At 37.5% G+C, this 24410-nt stretch overlaps 1 protein-coding gene across 5 annotated transcripts in view; it reads left to right on the top strand.

Moving 5' to 3' along the window:
- The window catches only part of TET2 (tet methylcytosine dioxygenase 2), a 135427-nt gene that overhangs the window by 91286 nt on the left and 19731 nt on the right, over window positions 1-24410 (top strand). For 4 of the 5 annotated variants that reach the window (XM_027970835.3, XM_042251174.2, XM_042251175.2 and 1 more), the window contains 6 exons: window positions 727-4178; window positions 5798-5888; window positions 7287-7380; window positions 8006-8214; window positions 20740-20890; window positions 22756-22845. In XM_027970835.3, the coding sequence (XP_027826636.2) occupies window positions 773-4178; window positions 5798-5888; window positions 7287-7380; window positions 8006-8214; window positions 20740-20890; window positions 22756-22845 (4041 nt within the window). In that variant the 5' untranslated portion in view covers window positions 727-772. The remainder of the gene's footprint in view (window positions 1-726; window positions 4179-5797; window positions 5889-7286; window positions 7381-8005; window positions 8215-20739; window positions 20891-22755; window positions 22846-24410) is intronic. The other variant, XM_060417553.1, reaches the window with a different exon arrangement.

The raw sequence follows: 24410 nt of genomic DNA, 5'->3' as shown, positions 1-24410 counted from the left end.
ACTGGGAAGAGGACAGCTGGGTTCAGGAGAAAAATCTTTTAAAAAACTACTGCAGTAGATAGTGAAGCAATCAAGTCCTGTCCGACTCTGCGACCCCATGGACTGTAGTAGCCAACCAGGCTCCTCCCTCCATGGGATTCTCCAGGTAAGAGTACTGGAGTGAGGTGCCATTTCCTTCTCCAGGGGATCTTCCCGACCCAGGGATCAAACCCAGGTCTCCCGCATTCCAGGCAGAAACTTTAACCTCTGAGCCACCAGGGAAGCCCCATAAGATAATGTGGATCTGGCCACTAAATGCCAGTGAAGATAATTCAAGGAATACGCAGGAAATGGAGTTGACAGAACTTGGCAAGCGATTGGATATGTAAGGTGCTAGAGGAGAAAGAAAGGAGGTAGTTCCTCTGCTGTTCTTAGCATTTGGACAAGAAAAATTATTAGGGAAGGAAGCTGATAATATTTACTAATACAGTATGAACTTCTCACATTAGCTGGTGATTTTGATCTTTGTTTTTGGTGAACATAAATACTTGAGGGTTGCTGGGAAGACAAGAATAAGCATATCCTGAGTAGCTCTTGACTGTCACTCTGAGACATGAAAAGGAGTATCCCCCAGTTTGCTATGTCTAGGAATAGCAATATTATTAAGGCCACAGTTTTTCTGTAAGGTGTACTGTTAGTGTTAGATATATATTAATGTACTTTAATTTTTGTTTCTGTGCTCTTTAGAATTCATTCAGAGGGCAGCCTTTTGGATGGCCCCGAAGCAAGCCTGATGGAACAGGACAGAACCCACCATGTTGAGGGCAACAGACTAAGTCCATTCCTGATACCATCTCCGTCTCCCATTTGCCAGACAGAGCCTCTGGCAAGAAAGCTCCAGAATGGAAGCCCATTAACCGAGAGATCTTATCTGGAAGTGAATGGAGACAGCAAGTGGCAGTCTTTCAAAAGTTATTATGGAATACCCCACATGAAAGGAAGCCAGAAGAGTCGCGTGAGTCCGGATTTCATACAGGAAGGTAGAGGGTATTCCAGATGTCTGCAGAATGGCGGGATAAAACGCACAGTTAGCGAACCTTCTCTTTCTGGGCTCCATCAGAACAAGAAACTGAAACCAGACCAAAAGGCTAATGGAGAAAAAAAGAGCTTCGGGGAAAGCCAAGAAGGAAATCCAGACAAAGGCAGCAGTCAACCAAACGTCTCCCATGTGAGTGGTAGGAGGGAATCTGTGAGCTCTGCGGCCCAAGAAAATGAAGTGAAAGATTTCACCAGTTTCCCAACACACAATGGCGGTGGGTCTGAAAACCCAGAGCTTCAGATTCTGAACGAACAGGAGGGGAAAAGTGCTAACTACCACGACAAGAACATTGTATTACTTCTCAAAAACAAGGCCGTGCTCATGCCTAATGGTGCTACAGTTTCTGCCTCTTCCATGGAAAACACACACGGTGAACTCCTGGAAAAAACACTGTCTCAATATTATCCAGATTGTGTTTCCATCGCGGTGCAGAAAACCACATCTCACATACATGCCATTAACAGTCAGGCTACTAATGAGTTGTCCTGTGAGGTCACTCACCCAGCGCATACCTCAGGGCAGATCAGTTTCCCACAGACCTCGAACTCTGAGCTGCCTCCAGAGCCAGCCGCAGCGGCGACTGAGAGCTGTGAGGCAGATGGTGCCAGTAAACCAGCTGCAACGCTCGGGGCCTGCCCCTTTCAGAAACCAGAACAGCAGAAGTCCGCTTTTGAGATATGCCCATCTCCGGCAGAAAGCAGTAACATCCAAGGAACTGCAAAGCTAGGCTCTGGTGAAGAATTCTGCTTGGGTCCCAGTGGCAATTTGCAGTCTCCCGGCGGCAGCTCTGAACGGTATTTAAAGCAAAACGAAATGAATGGTGCTTGCTTCAAGCAAAGCTCAGTGTTCACTAAGGATTCCTTTTCTGCCACTACCACGCCACCACCATCACAACTGCTTCTTTCTCCCCCTCCTCCTCTTCCACAGGTTCCTCAGCTTCCTTCTCTAGGAAATGGCACTCTGAATGATGGGGTTTTGAAAGAACTCCATCACTACCCCAACCAAAGTGACCCAACTCTCTTAAGGGAAGTTAAAATAGAGGGTCAACGTGAGGCACCACCACCCCAGAGTCCCACTCCCTCCGCCCATGTATCCAACCCCTCTCTGATGCTTCCAGTAAGGCCTCAGAATAATTGTGTTAACAAGAATGACAGTCGGACTCCGGGGACAATGACTATTCCATTGGGTTCTGAGAAAACCAGACAACTTTCAGAACATCTCAAGCCTAACCCACCGACTCTTCGTAGCGGTGGAGATCCACAGGATCACTGCCAGCATTTGATGGGGCACAAACAGCAAGAGATTCTCAAGAGTCAAGACAAGGAACAAACACATGACCGCATGCTCCCAACACAGCGCTATCTGAAACCAGGATGGATTGAATTGAAGGCCCCTCACTATCATCCAGCAGAATCCCATCTGAAATGTAATGAGACAACCCTGCGGTCAATTCTTCAGTATCAGTCCAACCCCTCCCATCAAATGACCTCCAAACAATACACTGGAAATTCCAACATGCCTGGGGGGCTCCCAGGGCAGGCTCATATCCAGAACATAATGCAGGCGGAGCAGGGGCCACCAAGGTACCAAGTTGAGATGAATCGAGTGCAGTCTCAAGGTACAGTGGACCAGCATCTCCAGCTCCAAAATCCCTCACTCCAGGCGCACTTCTCCAAAGTGGAGCCTTCACCGGACACTCACAGGCAGTCACTGTGTGCCCCGAGATGTCATTTCCAACAGAGACCAGATCCCCAAACTGAGAAGCTCATGCCCCCAACAATAAGACAGCACTTGAATCAACAGACTTCAGAGACTGAACCCTTCTCAAATTCACACCTTTTACAGCATAAGGCTCATAAGCAGGCAGCACAAACACAACTACCCCAGAATTCACATCTCTCTCAAAACCACCAACAACAGCAAAAATTACAGCTGAAGAATAAAGAACAAATGCCCCAGACCTTTTCTTATCTCCAGGGCAACAGTGATGAGCCAAGAGAAGGAACATTCTTTAGCCAGGTTAAAGTAGAAGAATGCTTTCCTGGTGAAGATCAATATTCAAAATCAAGTGAGTTCCAGACTCATAATCCCAAAATGGGACTGGAGCAAGTACAGAATATAAACAGTATAAATTCCCCCTATGGCCAGATCTTGAAGTCAAATGCAAGCAAAGTACAGATTTCTGGTTCAAACCATATACAACTGGTTCCAGACAATAAAGAACAGACTGTAAATTCTGAACTGTTTGCAGGAAACAAGACCCCAAATGTGCATCACACGCAATATTTTCCAAATAATGTGACCCCTAAGCAAGATATTCTTCACAGGTGCTTTCAACAACAGGAACAAAAGCCTCAACAGGCTTCAGTTCTGCAGGGATATAAAAGTAGGAACCAAGACGTGTCTGGTCAACAAGCTGCACAACTCGCTCAGCAAAGGTACTTGATGCAAAACCAAGCAAATGCGTTCCCTGTACCCGATCAGACAGGAACTCACGTTCAGACCCCACCTCAGAAGGACATTCAAAAGCACGCTGCTCTGAGGTGGCACCTCTTACAGAAGCAAGAACAGCAGCAAACACAACTCCAAGCCGAGTCTTGCCGTAGTCAGATGCAAAGGCCGATTAAGGTCGAGCCTGGATCCAAACCCCATGCCTGTATGCGCCCCCTGTCAGCACAGCCAGAAAATAAAATGTGGAAAAAGATACCCAAGCAAGAGATTCCACCTCCCAGCTGTGACAGTGCGCAGCCACGGAGCATCCTTGAGACCATGGAGCAGCATCTGAATCAATTTCAGGTCAAATCATTATTTGACCATAAGGCTCTTAATCTCAAATCACAGAAGCAAGTAAAAGTTGAAATGTCAGGGCCAGTCACGGTTTTAACTAGACAAACCACTGCTGCAGAACTTGAGAGCCACACCCCAGCTTTAGAGCAGCAAGCAACGCCTTCCTCAGAAAAGACACCAACCAAAAGAACAGCTGGTTCTGTTCTCAATAATTTTTTAGAGTCACCTTCCAAATTACTAGATACTCCTATAAAAAATTTATTTGATACACCTGTCAAGACTCAGTATGATTTCCCATCATGCAGATGTGTAGGTAAGTGCCAGAAATGTACTGAGACACATGGTATTTATCCAGAATTAGCAAATTTGTCTTCAGATATGGGATTTTTCTTTCTTTTTTTAAAAATCTTGAGTCTGGCAGCAATTTGTGAAGGCTCATAAAAACCTGAAGCTTACATTTCTTGTCTTTAAATTACAGATGCTTGTGCTGTGTGCAAGAGGGAACTTCATTTACACTCAATTTTTCAAAAAAAAAAAAATTAAAATGATTGTGCATGCTCATTTGTCCCTACCTTCAAACCCTTTAAAATATAAAGGTATCTGTTTTAGACTAATCAATCTATTTAACTCTTTGTGTATCAACTCCTGGAGAGATACCAAGCTATAAAATCATCTCATTAAAATGGCCAAGTAACTGCCATATGCAAATTGATATAGGAGCTTTTAATATTTTTTTTAATTCAAGGTTGAATGTATTAGTAGTCTTACAAGGTTAACTTCCAGTTAAGGGGGAAATGATCATCCTTCTGCCTCAGTGAGTTGGGGGAAATTATAATGCTGAAGTTCTAAATACTCATAAAGTTGCCCTTTCTCTGTGTATTCATTTGAAACACTGTGTGATTTATATTTATTTTGATAATATTTTCTCTTTAAAATTTCATCTATTTGATAGAAAATATGGCATCTCCCTTTCTTTTTTTTTTTTTTTTAAAAAACGAGCTTCTTTTTGTTAACATTCAAGATGCTTGATAGGTGTGTTGTTGGATACAGTAGAAGACATTTGTAAAAACCAGTGTTAAACTACTGTGGCTAATAGTCCACCCACACCATGTTATTCTTCTCACAATGGGACACCCCACATTTTATAGGAGGATGGAGGGAGGATCGATACTGCCCCTTGGCGTGTGGTTAATATTATTGCCTCATGGGGCTAACGTGCCACACATGTCATAAACAACACTGGGTAAGTTATCCTCATCTTCACGCCTCGCTCCTGTCACACTAACCCTTTTTTCCCTCACTTGTCATCTTTGATGGTATGCAAGAGCCTCTTCCTTTTATCTGATCCTCTCTTCAAGTTTTCTCTCATCATAGTTGTTCTAAAGTACATACAGACATGGATCTGGATTCAGTGTTCTTATTTTTAAAGCAGAGTGATTGAATGTTATGGGGAAAGAAGAAGAGAAAAAGGTATCTTGATAATCAACTGAACAAGGTCCTGGGGGGTGAGATAGGATAGGCGATTTTATTTTTAATCTTTTAACATCCAAATAGCAGGCAGGCTTCTAGTAAGCTGTAATTTTTTTGTTCAGTTTAAAAAATTGGATTGTAGTTGATATTACATATAATATATTCTAATTCCCTCACTATTTTCTTTGTTTAGTTCCACTTACTTGGTTTAAAATAGCTCCTTATCCCATATCTGAAATGTATTTAATATATTTTTATCTGACAGGCAGAATGTACATATACTTAATTATTTCGCACATTTTTTTTAATAGATTAGTCCGTCAATTCATTTTAAAGGAAAAAAAATGTTTAAAGTCACATTTAGGGCCCTTACTGTACAGTTGGGGGATAAGCTTTGTGGATATAGCCTTTATATTTAGTATAATTGAGGTCTAAAATAATAATCTTCTATTATCTCAACAGAGCAAATTATTGAAAAAGATGAAGGTCCTTTTTATACCCATCTAGGAGCAGGTCCTAATGTGGCAGCTATTAGAGAAATCATGGAAGAAAGGTAATTAACACAAAGGCACAGGGCAGATGAACGGTTATCCTTTTGTATATGTCAGAATTTTTCCAGCTTTCACATACAAAGCAGTAAACAGTTGTAAACTGAGTAATTATTAGTAAGCTTAGCTATTCCAGGGTTGCCAACGCTACACACTGTGCTATTCACCAGAGAGTCACAATATTTGACAGGACTAATAGTCTGCAAGCTGGCACAGGCTGCCCACTTTGAGATGGATGCCAGAAAACCCAGGCATGGACAAGAACCAGCCAGCCAGCCAGCCTGCCAGGCATAAGGGTGCTGGCGCAGGCTGCAAAGAGAGGCCCCGCTCTGGTTTTCCCACTTGATGATAAAGTGTCAGAAAGAGGGGAAAGGTGCTATAAGAAAGGAACCATTGAGTTCAGTTCACCTCGAGTTGTAAACGAGTAGCCATCTCTAAGGAAGTTGTCCACTGGTATGAGCAGAAAGCAAGAATGATATACTAAATAGAAATAGAACAGATTCTATTTATAGCTACATTTATGTTTAACTGTTAGTCATAAGTATGCAAGTATTTACCTGAATCTACATGGTTACTCCTGCATGTAGAAGATTCTGAGATAATCAGTGCAGAGAGAGACGTTCATACAGGTGTCAACAGCGCTGAGCTGCTGTTATGCTGGGGTGCCTTTTCTGTAAGAGGTAGGCAGTTTTATCATCAAAATACATTAGGAAGCATTCTGGGCAGCAAGGACATATTCTGTATCATTGTTGCCCCAATTCTAAATCATTTATTTCTAAATGAGCATATAGAAATTCACTAAATAATCATCTCATAGCCTGGCAAAAATAGTGAATTTTCCTAAGTGCCCTCTTTTATTAGCAAGTAGTAAGTAGTGTCTTGGTCATAAGGGAAAGTATAATCTGTTTCTAGAATTATTCCATAGTTTCAAAATTGCTGGATACTAGTTATTTGATAGCCTTTTAAACAACGTGAGAGAGATTCTTAGAGGAATAGATTCTAACTAAAATCTATTAAGATTCCCCAAGTTTTAAAATATTTAAATTCAGCAAAGGACAAATCAAATAGTACATATCTTGGAAGACTAAATTTAATAAACTTGGAAAAGTTTTGTGCTTTGTGAAATTATGTATAAAAATAAGTTTCCCCATTATTTTTACCTAACATATAATTTCAAAACAGTTATTACAATTAATATATTTTGATACTAAAGAGATACAAGGCTTAAAGTCTGTTATCCAGTTTCCTTGGCTTAGTTCTGGGTTTTTTTGATAAATTAAACTATTCATTTCTCAGGATGTGATCATAGAATAAAATCATGCTCAAATGTTCAGTATTTTGGTTGCCTCTCAGATTCATTTGCTAATTCTATGTGTGTGTGTGTTTCTGTGGATTTCTTTAAGGTTTGGACAGAAGGGTAAAGCTATTAGGATTGAAAGAGTCATCTATACTGGTAAAGAAGGCAAAAGTTCTCAGGGATGTCCTATTGCCAAATGGGTAAGTGTGACTTGACGAGGCCTTTGATCCTCAGTCGTGGGCGTTTTGATTCATTCACCTAACCCTGAGAATTGGGTTGTCCAGATCAGACAGTCATTTATGCCAGTTGAAAGGAATATTGCTTATATTTATCATTTTGTCATCTCTTAAGAAAAAGGCAGTTTAAAACCATGTACAGACTGTACTTAATTGAAAGAACTTAATGGCGAGGAGGAGGTCTGTTCAGGTGCCTACTAGAAGTATAGTTCTTCCCTGCATGTGAGGTCCTAATCCTTTAAAAATCTGCAGTTAATCTTTATCTTGTCATTTTTGAAGCCCTGGAACTTTAAAGTCTTGCCCCTGTAGCTCTGGCTTTAATGCAGGGAGCATTGCCTGCAGTGTCCTGGGGAGGGGCTGCTACACACTGCCTGCATTTGCATCTCTCCTGGTTCTGACCCCAGGGTAAGCCCCAGCGTCATAGATGGGCAACAAAAGGCAGGTGGCATGTGATGATAGATGTCAACCTAATTGTGACCAGATGTGAGAAAATATACAGACATCAATCAATGCTCTCCTCTGCTGCAAGTGACCCTTGTTTTGTTTTGGTTGGGGTGGGGGTGTTGGGGTGGAATGGTGACCCGAACAGGTGGTTCGCAGAAGCTGCAGCGAGGAGAAGCTACTGTGCTTGGTGCGGGAGCGAGCTGGCCACACCTGTGAGGCTGCGGTGATCGTGATTCTCATCCTGGTGTGGGAAGGCATCCCAGTCTCTCTGGCCGACAAGCTGTACTCGGAGCTCACCGAGACGTTAAGGAAGTATGGCATGCTCACCAACCGGCGCTGCGCCCTGAACGAAGAGTAAGTGCCTCCGGGGGGCCTCTCCTCTTTCTCCGCTGCTAAAAAAGCCTGACCATTGGCTTGAGGGTAAAGAGTAGAACTTGCGTTTTCATGTTTATAAAATAGGGCTCAAAATGCCCGCTTCACAAACCTGCGATAGGATCCTGTATTTGCTAACATGGATACTTTGAGGAAGGTGCACTCACTAATATTTTGTACCTTTGGACAGTGTAGCTATGAGTTGGAAGCAGCTTGCTGGAAGTCTGTGTATATCCACAAACTGGGCCATACTATAAACTTGAAAATATTTGTGTGTCCACTCGCTGCAGGCTCGCTCTGTGTGCCTGGCCATCGTGTTAGTATTGATAACACTTCTGTGTCGCAGTATTTAAGACAGTAAGCTTGGTAAGAAACTTTAGGGTTTCCAGATCAAGGATTTTACTACATCAGCAACAAGGCTTGTAGAGGTCCTCCTGTAGGAACAAACTGGTTTTGACTTCATTGCAATCTAGTTTATTACTCCCATTGTAATAATCAAAATTGCCTCTATTTTTACTGCTGCTAAATAATCAACACATTAGCTATGGATGGACATTATTTAGGAAAACAAGGATATACATTTAAATATATTTAATGCAACCAAGAATTTATGGTTTGTTTGTGTTTTTTAATTTTTTAATCTCATCTACTTGCAGGAAATTTAAATCTTCACTTTGAGAAAGTGTACTTTTTAATTTTCCTTCTGCTATGGTATTCTTGTATATCATTTTAAAAAAATACAGGAAAATTCACAGTGCTGCACTGAAATCCTATGTAACTATTTTAGTCACAGTTTAATTTTGCACTTCTTCTTTTAGTCTCCTTTCTCCTGTGTCCACCAAATTACAAAATAGTCTACTGAGCTTATGGAAATATTGTCTGTTCATTGCAGTAACCCACTGCTAACCAAATTTGTAATTTCATTGAATGTTACTCAAACTGGTATAGTTTAAGTATATGTTAACATAGGTTCTCCCTCTGGGACATTGGAGGCAGGTAGAGGGGGTTCTAAGTCAACTATTAGTAATCTATCAAAGTTACTGTTTCAGTATGAAAATGTGGATTGGTTTTCTATGATAGTTATGATCCAGAAATTTCATGGTGTGTACCTTATGGCCATAAACCCACTTTCACAAATGATATATTGGAGGATCCAAGTTGTTGATTCATAAGACATGACTCAAACTTATGGTTGACTGCTTTGAAGTGAAGTGAAGTGAAAGTTGCTCAGTCATGTCCAACTCTTTGCAACTGCATGTCCATGAAATTCTCCAGGCCAGGATACTGGAACTGCTTGCCTCTCACTTCTCCAGGGGATCTTCCCAACATAGGGATCGAACCTAGGTCTCCCACATTGCGGGAGAGTTGAACCACAAGGAAAGCCCAAGAATACTAGAGTATATCCCTTCTCCAGCAGATCTTCCCAACCCAGGAATCAAACCGGGGTCTCCTTCATTGCTTTAGGTGTAAAGTAATATTCTATTTATCCTAACATCTCATGTTTCATCTTTTAAAAAAAAATTGATTTAGGTGCCTTTAATCAGAAAGAAGATGAACATTAAGACATCTTGAGCTGGTGTTGGTAATAACATTTTTCTCAGGAATTCAGTGACACTGCCTTGTGTTTGTAAAGCAGACCTCCTCTTAGACTTGATGGCTGGAATTTCTAAACCACCAAAGATCTTGTGAAAATGACAGTTCTGTTTACATTTCTTAAAGTTTCTTGCAAACTATATTTCACATCCTTTGAAATTGATTTAATTTTTATAATACCTGTTATTTTTCCCATGAAGGCTTTTCTTTGATTCCTATAAATGCCATTGTGTCTGAAACAGAATTTATTTCTATATGTCAGATTTTATGTTAAAACTTTGCTAAATTATATTATTTTGCATTTGAAAATGATGAATGTTGATGGGGCTGGGGTCTAAGAAAAAACTGTAATTTGTTTCACTGGTCTAAATAGGAGGCAAGTACAAACCTATTAAAAGATGTGCTGCAAATATTAAGACATTTTAAAGGCCAGTCTGTATACTTTTGCTTAACTTGGTCTGGAATTTCAAAGTAAAGATGGGGAGTTATTTAGATGGTATTTTGGCTTTGGGCTACTCATACTTACAGCAGTCCCCCCAAAAAACAAAAAATATGCTTGAAGTACATGATTCAAATAGACACTTAACCAATGGCATACCATATATCACTCAGATACAGCTTATGAAGTTTCTCCTACCCTATAAAATTTTATTTCATATCTGGCAAAAGTTAAAATTATTATTATTATTTGCCAAGTATGAAGAATATTTATTTTCATGGTATGAGATTTTATTTTTATTGCAGCTTGTTTATTGTTTCTCTATCCTTAGGCCTTGAAAAACTCCTGGTAACAGGGTCAAAGGGCTTCCCTGGTGGCTCAGCAGGAAAAGAATCTGCCTGCAATGCAGGAGACATGGGTTTTATCCCTGGGTCGGGAAGATCCCCTGGAGGAGGAAATAGCAACCCACTCCAGTATTCTTGCCTGGAGAATCCTATGGACAGAGGAGCCTGGTGGGCTATAGTCCATGGGGTCACGAAGAGTCAGACACGACTGAAATAACTAAACAACAACAATGAAGGATAATCTCAAACTGGGGCTGCTGACTCATTTTAATGTTCAAAGCTATGTGACTCTCATCACTGAATTGTTATAAATCCCAGTGCCCGCGTGCACCGTAACCACCCACTGTGAGTCCAGAAACAACTCTGAGAGCATCTTCCAGTGGGAAAATCAGAATGAATTTTTACATTTCCTTTGAGCCAAGCCATTTGTTCCTCCTTTAAAGATCTCCCTTTGAGATGTCCATTTAATGGACTAAGCCTAATCAGTATTTTTTTGGCAAGTAGGGGTTGTGGGACTGCTATCTGTCATTATAAGAAAGTCAAAGCCAGAACTGTCTCTGCCATGCTAGGTGATATTAAACTTTTAAAGAAACTGTATATTATAAAAAATTTTCCAATATACATAAATGGAGAGTACAGGATAATGAATCCCCAGGAACTCATCACACAGCCTCAATATTTATCAACATTTTGCCAATACTATTACATATATCCTCCTTGCCACACTTTCTAACCCCACCCCTGCCACTGTTTTAAAGCAAAACAGATGTCATATCATCTCAGCTACATTCACTCTGATATATAGCGCTAACAGATAAGGACTTTTTGTTTTAAACAAAACCTAGTCACAGTGGCATTATCCTTCATTTCAAAATTGGGTGGTTCTTGAATATCATTTAATGTTCAGACCACATTTAAAATTCCCTAACTGGATCCTATTTCCAATATACACAGAGAGTGAAAAAACACTGAAAAAAAGAAAGTCTGTATCTTGCATTTGATTGAGACTTTTCAGTAGGCCCTAGTTCAAGCCTGTCGTCTAACATAATTATTGATAAAACTTCCTTTTATTTTCAAAAGTGTCCCAGTTTGTAAGATAAAGTATATGATTCACAAGCTTCTTGTGAATAGTTTCCCCTCTTTTTAAGGACTTTGTTAGACTGTATGATTTTGATTTGCTTTGTAAAATTTCCCACACTCTGGATTTGACTGTGCACACTTGCTTAACTTGTTCCTCTGCCACTAATATCATTTAGACACTGGTAGTTAGAGACTTAAATACGTATATATACATGTACATTAGCAGAATGCTTCATAAGTGGTCATGAAATAATCTTACTTCTTTAGACCCATCATGAGAGACATATCTGCTTTGTTCCATTTCTAGTGATATTATCAGTGTTCATTTCAGAAGTTATTAGCTTGATCCACCCATCATAAAGTTTCCTAGAAAACTTTCACTTAACAGCTTAGCACATCCATCGATGATTATTACCTGTTTATATTAGTTTGCAAATTGAAATGTTTATTTTTTAATGTTGTACAAATTTGTTTGTTGTATACATTTAAATTATTTTGCTAGTTTTCTATTCTTGCATAAGTTTGAATAGCTGATCTAGTTTCTAGCTTACATTTCTTTTCTTTTTTACAGTTAGAAGTCCAAAGAGGTTGAAGCATTTTAAAAATATGTTGCACAGGCAAATATTTTTACTACAGTTTCTCTGATTTATTTAACAATTAGCCAAATTTTGAGTCATGTTGAAATGAGGCTACAATGTGAAAATTCTAACTGTAATTGAAAGGCCTCTGTCGAAAGAAATGTGCCTTTTTAATATCCACTTCATGTAGGAAATCACCTTGAAGTCACTTTGTTATGTAGTGACCTTTTAAAATTTAGATATAATTCACACACTATAAAATTCACCCTTTTAGTATATAATACAGTACATTAGTGTATTCATGAAGCTGTGCAACATTTTTGTCACGCCCAAATATAAACCTCATAGCCATTGGTTAGTCACTTTCCATTCTTCTCTCCCCTAAATGACAACTACTGATCAACTTTCTGTCTCTATAAATTTGCCTCCTCTGGGCATTTCATATTAATAGAATCATACAATATTTAACCTGTCTGTCTGGCCTTTTCCACTTAGCATAATGTGTGGTCTTTAAATTTTTTTTTTTTAATTTTTAGCAGAGTATAGTTGGTTTACAATGTTGTCTTAGTTTCAGGTATCCAGCATAGTGATTCACTTGTACATATATTCACTCTTTTTCAGATTCTTCTCCCATATAGATTGTTGCAGGATACTGAACTGTTTCCTGTGCTTTGCTGGTCTTCTGTATATAGTAGTGTGTGTATGTTAATCCCAAGCTCCTTTGTTTTGTAAATCATTTTTTAAAACTTAGATTCCGCATGACTGATATCATGTGATATTTGGCTTTCTCTGACTGACTTCACTTAGTATGATAATCTCCAGGTCCATCCATGTTGCTGCAGATGGCATTATTTCATTCTTTTCTATAGCCAAGTGATACTCCATTGTGTGTATATATATATATATATATATACACACATATATATACACACATATATATATACACACACATATATATACACACATATATATATACACACATATACACACACACACACACACACACACATATATATATATATATCACATTCATTCTTCTGTCGATGGACAGTGAGGTTGCTTCCATGTTTTGGCTATTGTAAATAGTGTTGCAGTAAACATCAGGGTGCATATATCTTTTCAAATTCTAGTTTTCTCCAGATACATGCCCAGGAATGGGATTGCTGGATCATATGGTAGTTCCATTTTTAGTTTTTTAAGGAACTTCCATACTATTCTGTCTAATGGCTGTACCAATTTACATTTCCCACAAACAGTGTAGAAGCGTTCCGTTTTCTCCAAACCCTCTCCAGCGTTTACTGTGTATAGATTTTTTGATAACGGCCATTGTGACTGGTGCAAGGTTATTGCTCATTGTCGTTTTGACTTGCATTTCTCTAATAATTAGCAATGTTGAGCATCTTTCATGTGCTTTTTGGCCATCCGTATGTCTTTGGAGAAATGTCTATTTAGATCTTCTGCCCATTTTTTGATTTTTTTAAAATATAGAACTACATGAACTGTTTGTATATTAGAAATTAATCCCTTGTCAGTCACTTTTTTTGTAAATATTTTCCCCCATTCTGTGGGTTATCTTTTCATTTTGTTTATGGTTTCCTTTGCTGTACAGAAGATTTTAAGTTTAATTAGGTCGCATTTGTTTTTTTGTTTTTATTTTCACTAGGAGGTGGATCAAAAAAGGCTATTGCTGCAAAATTTTTGTTAAAGAGTATTCTGCCTGTATTTTCCTCTTAAGAGTTTTTAGTGTTCAGCTTTACATTTAAGTCTTTAATCCATTTCAAAGTTTATTTTTGTGTATGTTTTCAGAGAGTGTTCTAATTTCATTCTTTTACATGTGGCTGTCCAGTTTTCCCAGCCCCACTTATTGAAGAGACTGTCTTTTCTCCATTGTATATTCTTGCCTCCTTAGCCATATATTAATTGAGCATAGATGTGTGGCTTTATTTCTGTTCCATTGATCTGTCAATATATTTCTGTTTTTGCACCAGTACCAAACTGTTTTGATAACTGTGACTTTATAGAATAGTCTGAAGTCAGGGAGCCTGATTCTTCCAGCTTTATTTTTCTTTCTCAGGCTTGCTTTGGCTATTCAGGGTCTTTTGTGTATCCATACAAATTAAATGTTTTTTTATTCTAGTTCTGTGAAAAATGCCACTGGCAATTTGATAGGGATTGCATTGAATCTGTATATTGCCTTGGGTAGTATAGTCATTTTGATAATATTGATTCTTCTAATCCAAGAACATATCTTGGAAGATGTCTTGGTATATCTTTCCATGTTTGTCATCTTCGCTTTCTTTCGTCAGTGTCTGATAGTTTTCAGAGTACAGGTCTTTTGGCTCTTTAGGTAGGATTTTATTCTTATATCTTATAATGTTTTAAAGGTTTGACTTTGTCATCACAGTAATCAGTACTTTATTTCTTTTTTATGACTGAATAGTATTCCATTGTGTATATATACCACATTTTTTCTATTTATCAGTTCATAGACATTTTGGTTATTTCTACTTTTTGGCTGCTAAAAATATCTGTGTACATGTGTTTGTATAGACATATATTTTCACTTCTCTTGGGTATATACCTAGGAATGGCATTGATAGTCATTTGGTAATGCTGTTTAACTTTCTGAGGAGCTGCCAGACTTTTCCAAAACAGCTGCACCACTCTTCATGCTTAGCAACAAAACAGAGGTTCTTATGTTTCTGCATTTTAATCAAAAGTATTTATTGTCTGCCTTTTTCATTATAACCTTTTCAGCGGGTATAATGTGTATCTCATGGTTTTGATTTGCATTTCCCTATGAGTAATGATGGGGCTGCTCTGTGGCTCAGATGGTAAAGCATCTGCCTGCAATGCAGGAGACCCGAGTTCGATTCCTGGGTTGGGAAGATCCCCTGGAGAAGGAAATGGTAATCCACTCCAGCACTCTTGCCTGGAAAATCCCATGGATGGAGGAGCCTGATAGGCTACAGCCATGGGGTCGCAAAGAGTCGGACACGACTGAGTGACTTCACTTCACTTCACATGAGTAATGGTGTTAGTCATTATTTCATTTCCTATTGGCTATTCCTCTCTATCTTCTTTGAAGAAATCTTTACTTAAATCTTTGCTCAGTTTTTAATTGTTCTGGATACTAGAACTCATCAGATATATGGTTTGCAGATATTTTCTCATTCTGTAGGTTATCTCTTCATTTGATGATATCCTTGAAGCACAGTTTTTTATTTTGATGAAATCAATTTGTCTTTTTAAATTAATTGCTATACTTTTAGTGTCATATCTAAGAAATCATTGTATAATCCAAGGTCTTGAAGATTTACACCAGTGTTTTCTTCCCAGGGTATTATAGTTCTAGCTCTTACATTTGAGTCTTTTGATCACTGTTAAGTTATCATGTGAGATAAGAAGTCAACTTCATTCTTTTGCATGTGACTATCCAGTTGTCTCAGCACCATTTGTTGAAGAGACTGTGTTTTCCATATTGAATTTCTTGACATTCCTGTTGAAAACTAATTGACAAAGATGTATGGGTCATTTCAGGACTTTCCTATTTCATTAATTTATATGCCTGTCCTTATACCAATACTTCATGGCATTGACTGCCGTAGTTGTTGTGATAAGTTTTGAAATTGGGTGTGTAAATCTCTGTTTTCCTTTTATAGGATGGTTTTGGCTATTTTGTGTCCTTTTCAGGTCTCTATGAATTTTAGGATCAACTTATTAATCTCCCCATCTGGGATTTTGACAGAGGTTCTATTGATATCTTAACAATATTACATCTTCCTATTTATTAGACAGTATGTCCTTACATTTATTTAGGTTTTTAATTTTTTTCAATGATGTTTTGTAGTTTGCAGTGTACAAGTACTACACTTCTTTTGTCAAATTCCTAAATAATTTATTATTTTTGAACTATAAGTGGAATTATTTTGATTTCAGTTTTGAATTGTTCATTGCTAGTATACACTTACACGATTGGTTTTTATATATTAACCTTGTATCCTGAAAACTTATTAAACTAGTTGATTAGTATTAATTTTTTTTAGTGGATTCCTTAGGATTTATACATACAAAAGTCTTGTCATCTACGAATAGAGATAATTTCTTCATTGCCAATCTGAGTGTCTTTACTTTTTTTTTTCTTAACACTTTTGCATTATTTCCCAGGCTAGAACATATAGTAGATTGTGAACAGAACTGGCAAAAGCAAACATCTATGTTTTATCCCTGATTTTAAGAGGAAAACTTTTAGTTTTTCACTATTTAGTATGACGTTAAATGTAGGGTTTTTGTAAATGTTCTTTGTCAGATTGAGGAAGATTTTTTTCTGTTCTTAGGTTGAACATTTTTATCATAAAAGGATGTTGGACTTTTCTCAGATGCTTTTTCTGAATTTCATTTTGTTAATGTAGTATTTAATATTGATTTTTTTTTTTTTTTTGGTACACTGGACCAACACTGCATTTCTGGGATAGTTATTACTTGGCTATAGTGTATACTTTTTGTGTATGTTGTTGGATTCTGTTTGCTGGTGTTTTATTGAGGATTTTTTCATCTATATTCATAAGATATTGGTCTATAGTTTTCTTTTGATGTCTTTGTTTTATGGTTTCAGGGTAATACTAGATTCCTAGGATACATTGGGAAGGGTTCTCTCATATTATTTGGAAGAATTTGTAAAGGATTGGGGCTAGTTCTTTAAATGTAACAGGAAAATCATGTACTCCTGGGTTTATCCTTGCGGGCAGTTTTTTGATTATTGATTCAGTCTTTTTGTTATAGATATATTCAGATTTCTATTTCATCAGTTTCAGTAGTTTGTGCTTCCTGGAACTTTTGTCCATTTCATCTATGTTATCTAATTTGTTAATAGATCATTTTTATAGTATTCTCTTATAATGCTTTTAATAAGGTCATTGGTAATATCCTCTTTTTGATTTCTAATTTTAGTAATTTGGGTCTTCTCTCTTTTTCTTGGTCAGTCTAGCTAGTTTTGTCTACCAAGACCTCAGACAGCTACAGTGTTCAACAACTGCCTCTGACTATTGTCAACAAATACCTCCAGTGGGGAAAAGGCTGTATACAATAGGTGAGCTCCAGGTCAGATCAAATAAAGAAAGCCTTGTTGGTGAGGTCTTCTAAAGAGCTACCAAATAGGTAAAATAGTGACATTTCTCCAAGAGCAGGGCTTTGGAGGATATCCAGCCTAATTCTGGAGTAACAATTCTAATGTGACAATATTGTTACTCTAGGTATATTCAGTGTGAAGATATAGAAATTTTTTTTAGAAAGAGAAATTTTGAACTTTTTAACCCATGAATTCATACTATTTCCTATTCATAGGATTACAGGATCTTTACTTATCTTTAGACTTCTTTCATCTTATGCTGAAATTCTTAATTGACGTTAACAATGATTTCTTCATGTCAGAACATACATAAGTAACTTCAAAGTAATATCGTTACTACAAATAAGACTGTTGTTGTCCAGTGAGGTCAAGAGAACAATACATAAATGAAAGATGCAACCATCCACTTGTCCACATGTATCCAGAGTAAATGAAGTCATTATCTCAGAAGTATCTGCTCTCCAACTGCAGCGTTGTTTACTATAACCAAGGTGTGGAGACAACCTAAGACTCCATTAATGGATAAATGGATAAAGATGTGGTTTGTGTACACACACACACACACACACGAATACTATTCAGCTTTTAAAAAAGGAAATCCTGTCATTTTTGAAACGTGGATGAACTTGGAGGGTATTAACTGACTGAAATAAGCCATATGGAAAAAGACAAATACTAATGGTATCAATTATCCATGGAGTCAAAAACAAACAAATAAAAATCAAACTCATTAAAACAGAGTGGCATAGTGGTTGTGAGAGGCTATGGCCTGAAGGAAATAGGGAGAGATTGGTAAAGTATATATGTATATAATCATCTTTCATTATAAAATAAGATCTGAGGCTCTAATGTATAACATGGTAACTATGGTTGATAACACCTTATAACTGAAATTTGCTAAAAGGGTCATACTTAAATGTTCTTTGCAAGAAAAAAAAAAAAGATAAATTTGTGAGGTGACAGATATGTTAACTAACTTCATGGGAAAATCCTTGCATAATATATGCTTATATCAAATCATCACATTGTATACTTTAAATATTTACAATTTCATTTTTCAATTATACCTCAGTACAGCTAGGAAAAAAATACCTATTAATACAGTTTTCCTTCTGGCTTGTTTTATCTTGTTTTAAATTTTTGATTTCTTTGCTTGGTCGCCTGTTTATTGCCCTTAGGATATAGCTGACTTGGTCTGTAAAGCCACAGTACTATATTTTAGCCAAAAACTAGAAGGCACTCAAAGGCCCGTCTGTGTTGGGATGGTTAATTTGTGGCATATTTATACAACTGAAAACTGTATGCATGTAAATATAGTAAAACTACACGTAACAATACAGTTGTAACATCCAAGAAATGTTGAAGAAAAGACACAGATAAGCTTATACTAAATAATTGCATGTACCTGTGTATGTTATGTATGTATGTGTATAATATACATACACACATTTCTGTTTTTATACCACAGGATAATACAGCATACTACATGTAGTGTCAGTTCAGTTCAGTCTCTCAGTTGTGTCTGACTCTTTGCGACCCCATGGGCTGCAGCACTCCAGGCTTTCCTGTCCATCACCAACTCCCAGAGCTTACTCAAAGTCATGTCCATCGAGTCAGTGATGCCATCCAACCATCTCATCCTCTGTCATCGCCTTCTCCTCCCACCTTCAATCTTTACCAGCATCAGGGACTTTTCAGATGAGTCAGTTCTTCGAATCAGGTGGCCAAAGTACTGGAGTTTCTGCTTCAGCATCAGTCCTTCCAATGAATATTCAGGACTGATTTCCTTTAGAATGGACTGGTTGACTCTCCTTGCAGTCCAAGGGACTCTCAAGAGTCTTCTCCAACACCATAGTTCAAAAGCAGCAATTCTTCAACGCTCAGGTTTCTTTATAGTCCAACTCTCACATCCATGTATGACTACTGGAAAAACCATAGCTTTGACCACATGGACCTTTGTTGATGAAGTAATGTCTCTGCTTCTTAATATGCTATCTAGGTTGGTCGTAGCTTTTCTTCCACAGAGTAAGTGTCTTTTAATTTCATGGCTGCAGTCACTATCTGCAGTGATTTTGGAGTCCCCAAAAATAATGTCTGTCACTCTTTCCATTGTTTCCCTATTTGCCATGAAATGATGGGACTGAATGTTGAGTTTTAAGCCAACTTTTTCACTCTTCCTCTTTCACGTTTATCAAGAGGCTCTTTAGTTCTTCACTTTCTGCCGTAAGGGTGGTGTCATCTGCATATCTGAGGTTATTGATAATTCTCCCAACAGTCTTGATTCCAGCTTGTGCTTCATCCAGCCTGGCATTTCACATTATGTACTCTGCATATAAGTTGAATAAGCAGGGTGACAGTATACGGTCTTGATGTTCTCCTTTCCCGATTTGGAACCAGTCTGTTGTTTCATGGTCAGTTCTAACTGTTGCTTCTTGACCTGCATACAGATTTCTCAGGACGGTAGGTAAGGTGGTCTGGTATTCCCATCTCTTTCAGAATTTTTTACAGTTTGTTGTGATCCACACAGTCAAAGGCTTTGCCATAGTCAGTAAAGCAGAAGTAGATGTTTTTCTGGAACTCTCTTGCTTTTTCGATGCTCTAACGGATGTTGGCAATTTGATCTCTGGTTCCTCTGCCTTTTCTTTACGTGTAGTATAAAAATAGTCAAAACTACACAAAGATTTAGACACAATTGAGTGACTAAGCACAATGGACATAATAGTGTATATATAGTATAAAGGGTTTCCCTCGTGCTTCAGTGGTAAAGAATTTGCCTGCCAATGCAGGAGACTCAGATTCGATCCCTGCATCAGGAAGATCCCCTGGAGAAGGAAATGGCAACCTACTCCAGTATTCTTACCTGGAGAATCTCATGGACAGAGGAGCCTGGCGGGCTACAGTCCATGGAATCGCAACGAGTCGGACATGCCTGAGTGTATGGGCCCAGGCAGAGGCACACATATAGTGTAAAGATAGGCAAAACTCATCTCTTGTGATAGAAGTTACTGTTAGGAGGACAGTGCCTGAAAGGATGGGGTTTTGAAGGCGCAAGTGGATGTTTTGTTTCTTAGTTTAAGTGCCACATGGGTATGTTTCATTTGTGAGTGATTGCAAGCTATAAAATCATGTGTACTTTTCTCCAGTTTATAGTGCAATAAAATGTTTGTTTAAATGGTCTTTTTGAGTCAGTTGAAATAGTTCTTTTCTCATTTGATTGTGGCACAGCTTAATATAGAGTTTTAAAATTAATTTGCACCCATTTTGGAATGTAGATACCCAGAATATGAGATTGATGGCCCAGTCAGTGCTACCCATAGTCCTGAACTTGGTTCTTTGCTTTCTCAGGAGAACCTGTGCCTGTCAGGGGCTGGACCCAGACACCTGTGGTGCCTCCTTTTCTTTTGGTTGTTCATGGAGCATGTACTACAATGGATGTAAGTTTGCCAGAAGCAAGATCCCAAGAAAATTTAAGCTGCTTGGGGATGACCCAAAAGAGGTTTGTTTACTTCCTGATGTATAATCTGTTTATTTTTTATGGAGAATTGGTGAACACAGATGAAATGAATAATATGATATACTCTGCTAAACTCTCATTAGCAGAGAGAATTTCCCATCTCAAAGATGGATCAATAAAATTTTGGCCAAACTGTAGACACACATAATAATATTTTATAAAATTTATGCATGATAACAACCATGTGATACCAAAGTAATAGGGTTTGAGCAACACAAACTCTTTATGCTTATGTCTTTTTATTCTTTGTCTTTTATATTAATTTGAGTTTTACACAGCTGTCATTTCCATATTAAAATTATTAATACTTGACTATTAAAACTTTCATCTTTTAAACCTGAATTATAGAAGCCATGTTTGTGACGGCCACATTCATAAAAGACCATTTCTATTCACCTTTTCAGCCCATGAGATGTGATGATTTAATGTTACTATAATAAGTGCATTCAAGTAACTAAAACATACTTAGATTTTAATATAAAAGTGTAGTTGAAATAAACGAACTCTGATTTCTCATTGACATCACTGGGTTTGTCCTTTCTCTGGACTATCAATTTCTCGAAATATAACTTGTAAACTGGTATGAAATTTAACAACTTTTGGGTAGCTTGTGTTCTAGGGTATGTTAACTGAATAATTGGAAAACCTCAGTATGTTTAGTGTTTAAATATGATAAAATTTTTAGTGAATCTGTACACAGTATAGTTTTCTTTCAAATTTTAGATGCAATTGAAATAGATATCTATACTATTGATGTAATAATTTTTACACGTCCCTCTAATTGAAAAATGTGTTATCTCTATTATTTGTAATTATAATGGTAATCGGAAATTTAATAAAGTGCCAAAGCTCTTCAAGTCACAACAAAATTTTTTCATAGAATCATAATATTTTAATAAGCTGTATTAATGTGTTAGATGTCCTCTTTTCATAAAGAAAAACATCCAACTCTTTAATAAACCTAATGAATAGCAAATTTGCCTGCTGCCTTCCACTTTAATTTTTCACACTGGAGAGCTTTTTCACCACTACTTCATAAATATTTATTCCTATGTTTCATGTAAACCAAATCCAAGGGATGGCTAGTAACATCCTCTGTCAGACAGGAGGGCTTCAGTCAGAAATCTCCTCACCTTCTGAAATACAAACGTTTTTCTGCCAGCTGGTTAAATCTCCCACGGTTTTTAGAGAAATATCAATGTGAAATCAGAACATCTAGGTATGAATGGAACAATGGACAATTATCACCTAGCATTTTAAAAAGCATATTCTTTGTTGGCGGGGAGGGAATGTAACTGAACATTTTTCCTCTTTTAAACTTTACAAAATTTTTCACATATACCACATTATAGTTCTTGGAGTTTTATTCATATTTGAATCACCTAGTGATTTTTAGTTCTATGGAGATATCATTTCAAATTTTGAAATGCTATTTTTATAACCATTTAAAAATATGAAGATTGGAAATAGGTTAAACCAAACAAATCCTTTCAACACCTCATCTTCCTTGGCCACTAACTGGAGGGAGTAGAGAATGTGACCTTTTAAATGGCCTCATTCTCCTAATCTACTACTAGTATAGACATATATTAATAAAATGCATGCAAAGTATAAGATTGATTAATCTTATTAAAATAACAAAGTGGCACACATTTAACAACACAAACACAGGTTATAAATGGTCTACGCTTTTCACTCAGTGTGTTAAGATGGCAGTTATTTAATAAGAGGTGCTATATATAGTGATTTGGATCTAAGATGTAGGGGGGAAAATCTAATTAATCACCTTTCATATAGAGATAGAATGGATTTGGAATTTAATATGCAGAATTGTTCATTTTATGCAGGAAGAGAAACTGGAGTCGCATTTACAAAACCTGTCCACTCTTATGGCCCCAACGTACAAGAAACTCGCACCTGATGCATACAATAATCAGGTGAGTTTACGCAATGATTGACAGTTATTGAGATGCTTTACTTACTCATTATTGATGACCTACCTGTCTTTCCAGAAATAGTTCTGAAGCAATGTTTTTCTTTTATCTAACTTTTTTCTCTTCTGAATTGTTGAAGCCACTGTAATGTTCTGTTTTTGATAAATGAAAATTATACCATCCAAAAGAGCATATTTCTGGTCTTTTAATCTGTAAAGATAATGAGTTTTTAAGGCTCACAAGCTGTTTTACTTACTAATCTTGTTCTCATATGGATAATTTTATCTCTATAGACAGGCTATAGTGGTTAATTAAATTATATGATTCAAACTATAGTTCCAACCACCTGTTAGCCACCTGTTAACTGTTTTCATAGCAAGTCTATACATATAAAGCTATGGGTGTACCACTTTGTAAGTGTATATACATGTGATGAGATATATTAGATTTTGCTAGTTTCCCCCTATTTTCTAAGTGTGTGCCAGGTTGTGCCTATATGGAAGGCTTGGTGGTTTGTTTAGAGATGCTCATGAAGGAGGCGAAAGACCATGAAATCTACACGGTTTCAATAAACTCCTTCTTTAGAGGAGAAATGTAAAATGCCAACTATAGAAAAAAAGGATAACAGCTGGGATAGAGGTATGCACACATTTCTGAAGGAAAAAAAGCTTCTCCCTGAGTAGAGGAGAGCTGTAAGGTCATAAATGGCCTTGGAGACCATACAAAGATCTTTGAACTTTAAAATCTTGTAGACAAGAGGCCTATCACTGGGGTGTGTTCTAAGTGTATATTGGGGAAAATGAGGGTGAAGCAGTTTAACTCTATAAGGTTGAAAGTGAGTTGTAGTTGCTCAGCTGTGTCCAACTCTTTGCACCCCCATAGACTGTAGCCCACCAGGCTCCTCTGTCCATGCGATTCCCCAGGCAAGAATACTGGAGTGGGTTGCCATGACCTCCTCTAGGGGATCTACCTGACCCAGGGATCAAGCCCGTGTCCCACATTGCCAGCAGATTTTTTACTGTCTGAGCCACCAGGGAAGTGGTGAGAGTGAAGTGTTTTAACTCTATATGGCTACTCAAGCCAAATAAATGAAATATAGCTTAGATTAGTGGAAGATTAGAGAAGTAAACTATTGCAGCCATTGGGCAAGACATGTTAAGGTCCTAATTTAACAAAATAGCAGTGATAAAATGAAATAAATATATGAAATATTTGAGGTGGAACTCATAGTGACCAAGTGGATTTGAAGATGAGCAAAAGAGAATTTGAGGATCCACCAAATATCTGGCTTAGGTGGTTATTAATTAGTATTAGGAATCAGTGAAGAAAATTAAGTTTGGAGGAGATAAGGAGAAGATAAATGTCGTTTTGGACATGTTAGATCTGACATATTTCTAGGATAATTAGAAAAACAATCAGAAAAAAATCCAAGTTAGCACTGTGGGAGTTACCAAAATGTAGGAAGTAGTTAGTAGTAAATACAGTTTGTCAGAGTGGAGATTATAAAGATGAAAAGGGGCTAATGATTTTGACATTTAACCATTTAGGGGTGAGTGGAGGAAGAGAAA

The sequence above is a fragment of the Ovis aries genome, chromosome 6 (assembly GCF_016772045.2).
Source record: "Ovis aries strain OAR_USU_Benz2616 breed Rambouillet chromosome 6, ARS-UI_Ramb_v3.0, whole genome shotgun sequence".
Lineage (NCBI taxonomy): Eukaryota > Metazoa > Chordata > Mammalia > Artiodactyla > Bovidae > Ovis > Ovis aries.
This window is presented reverse-complemented; position numbering and strand designations above follow the sequence as displayed.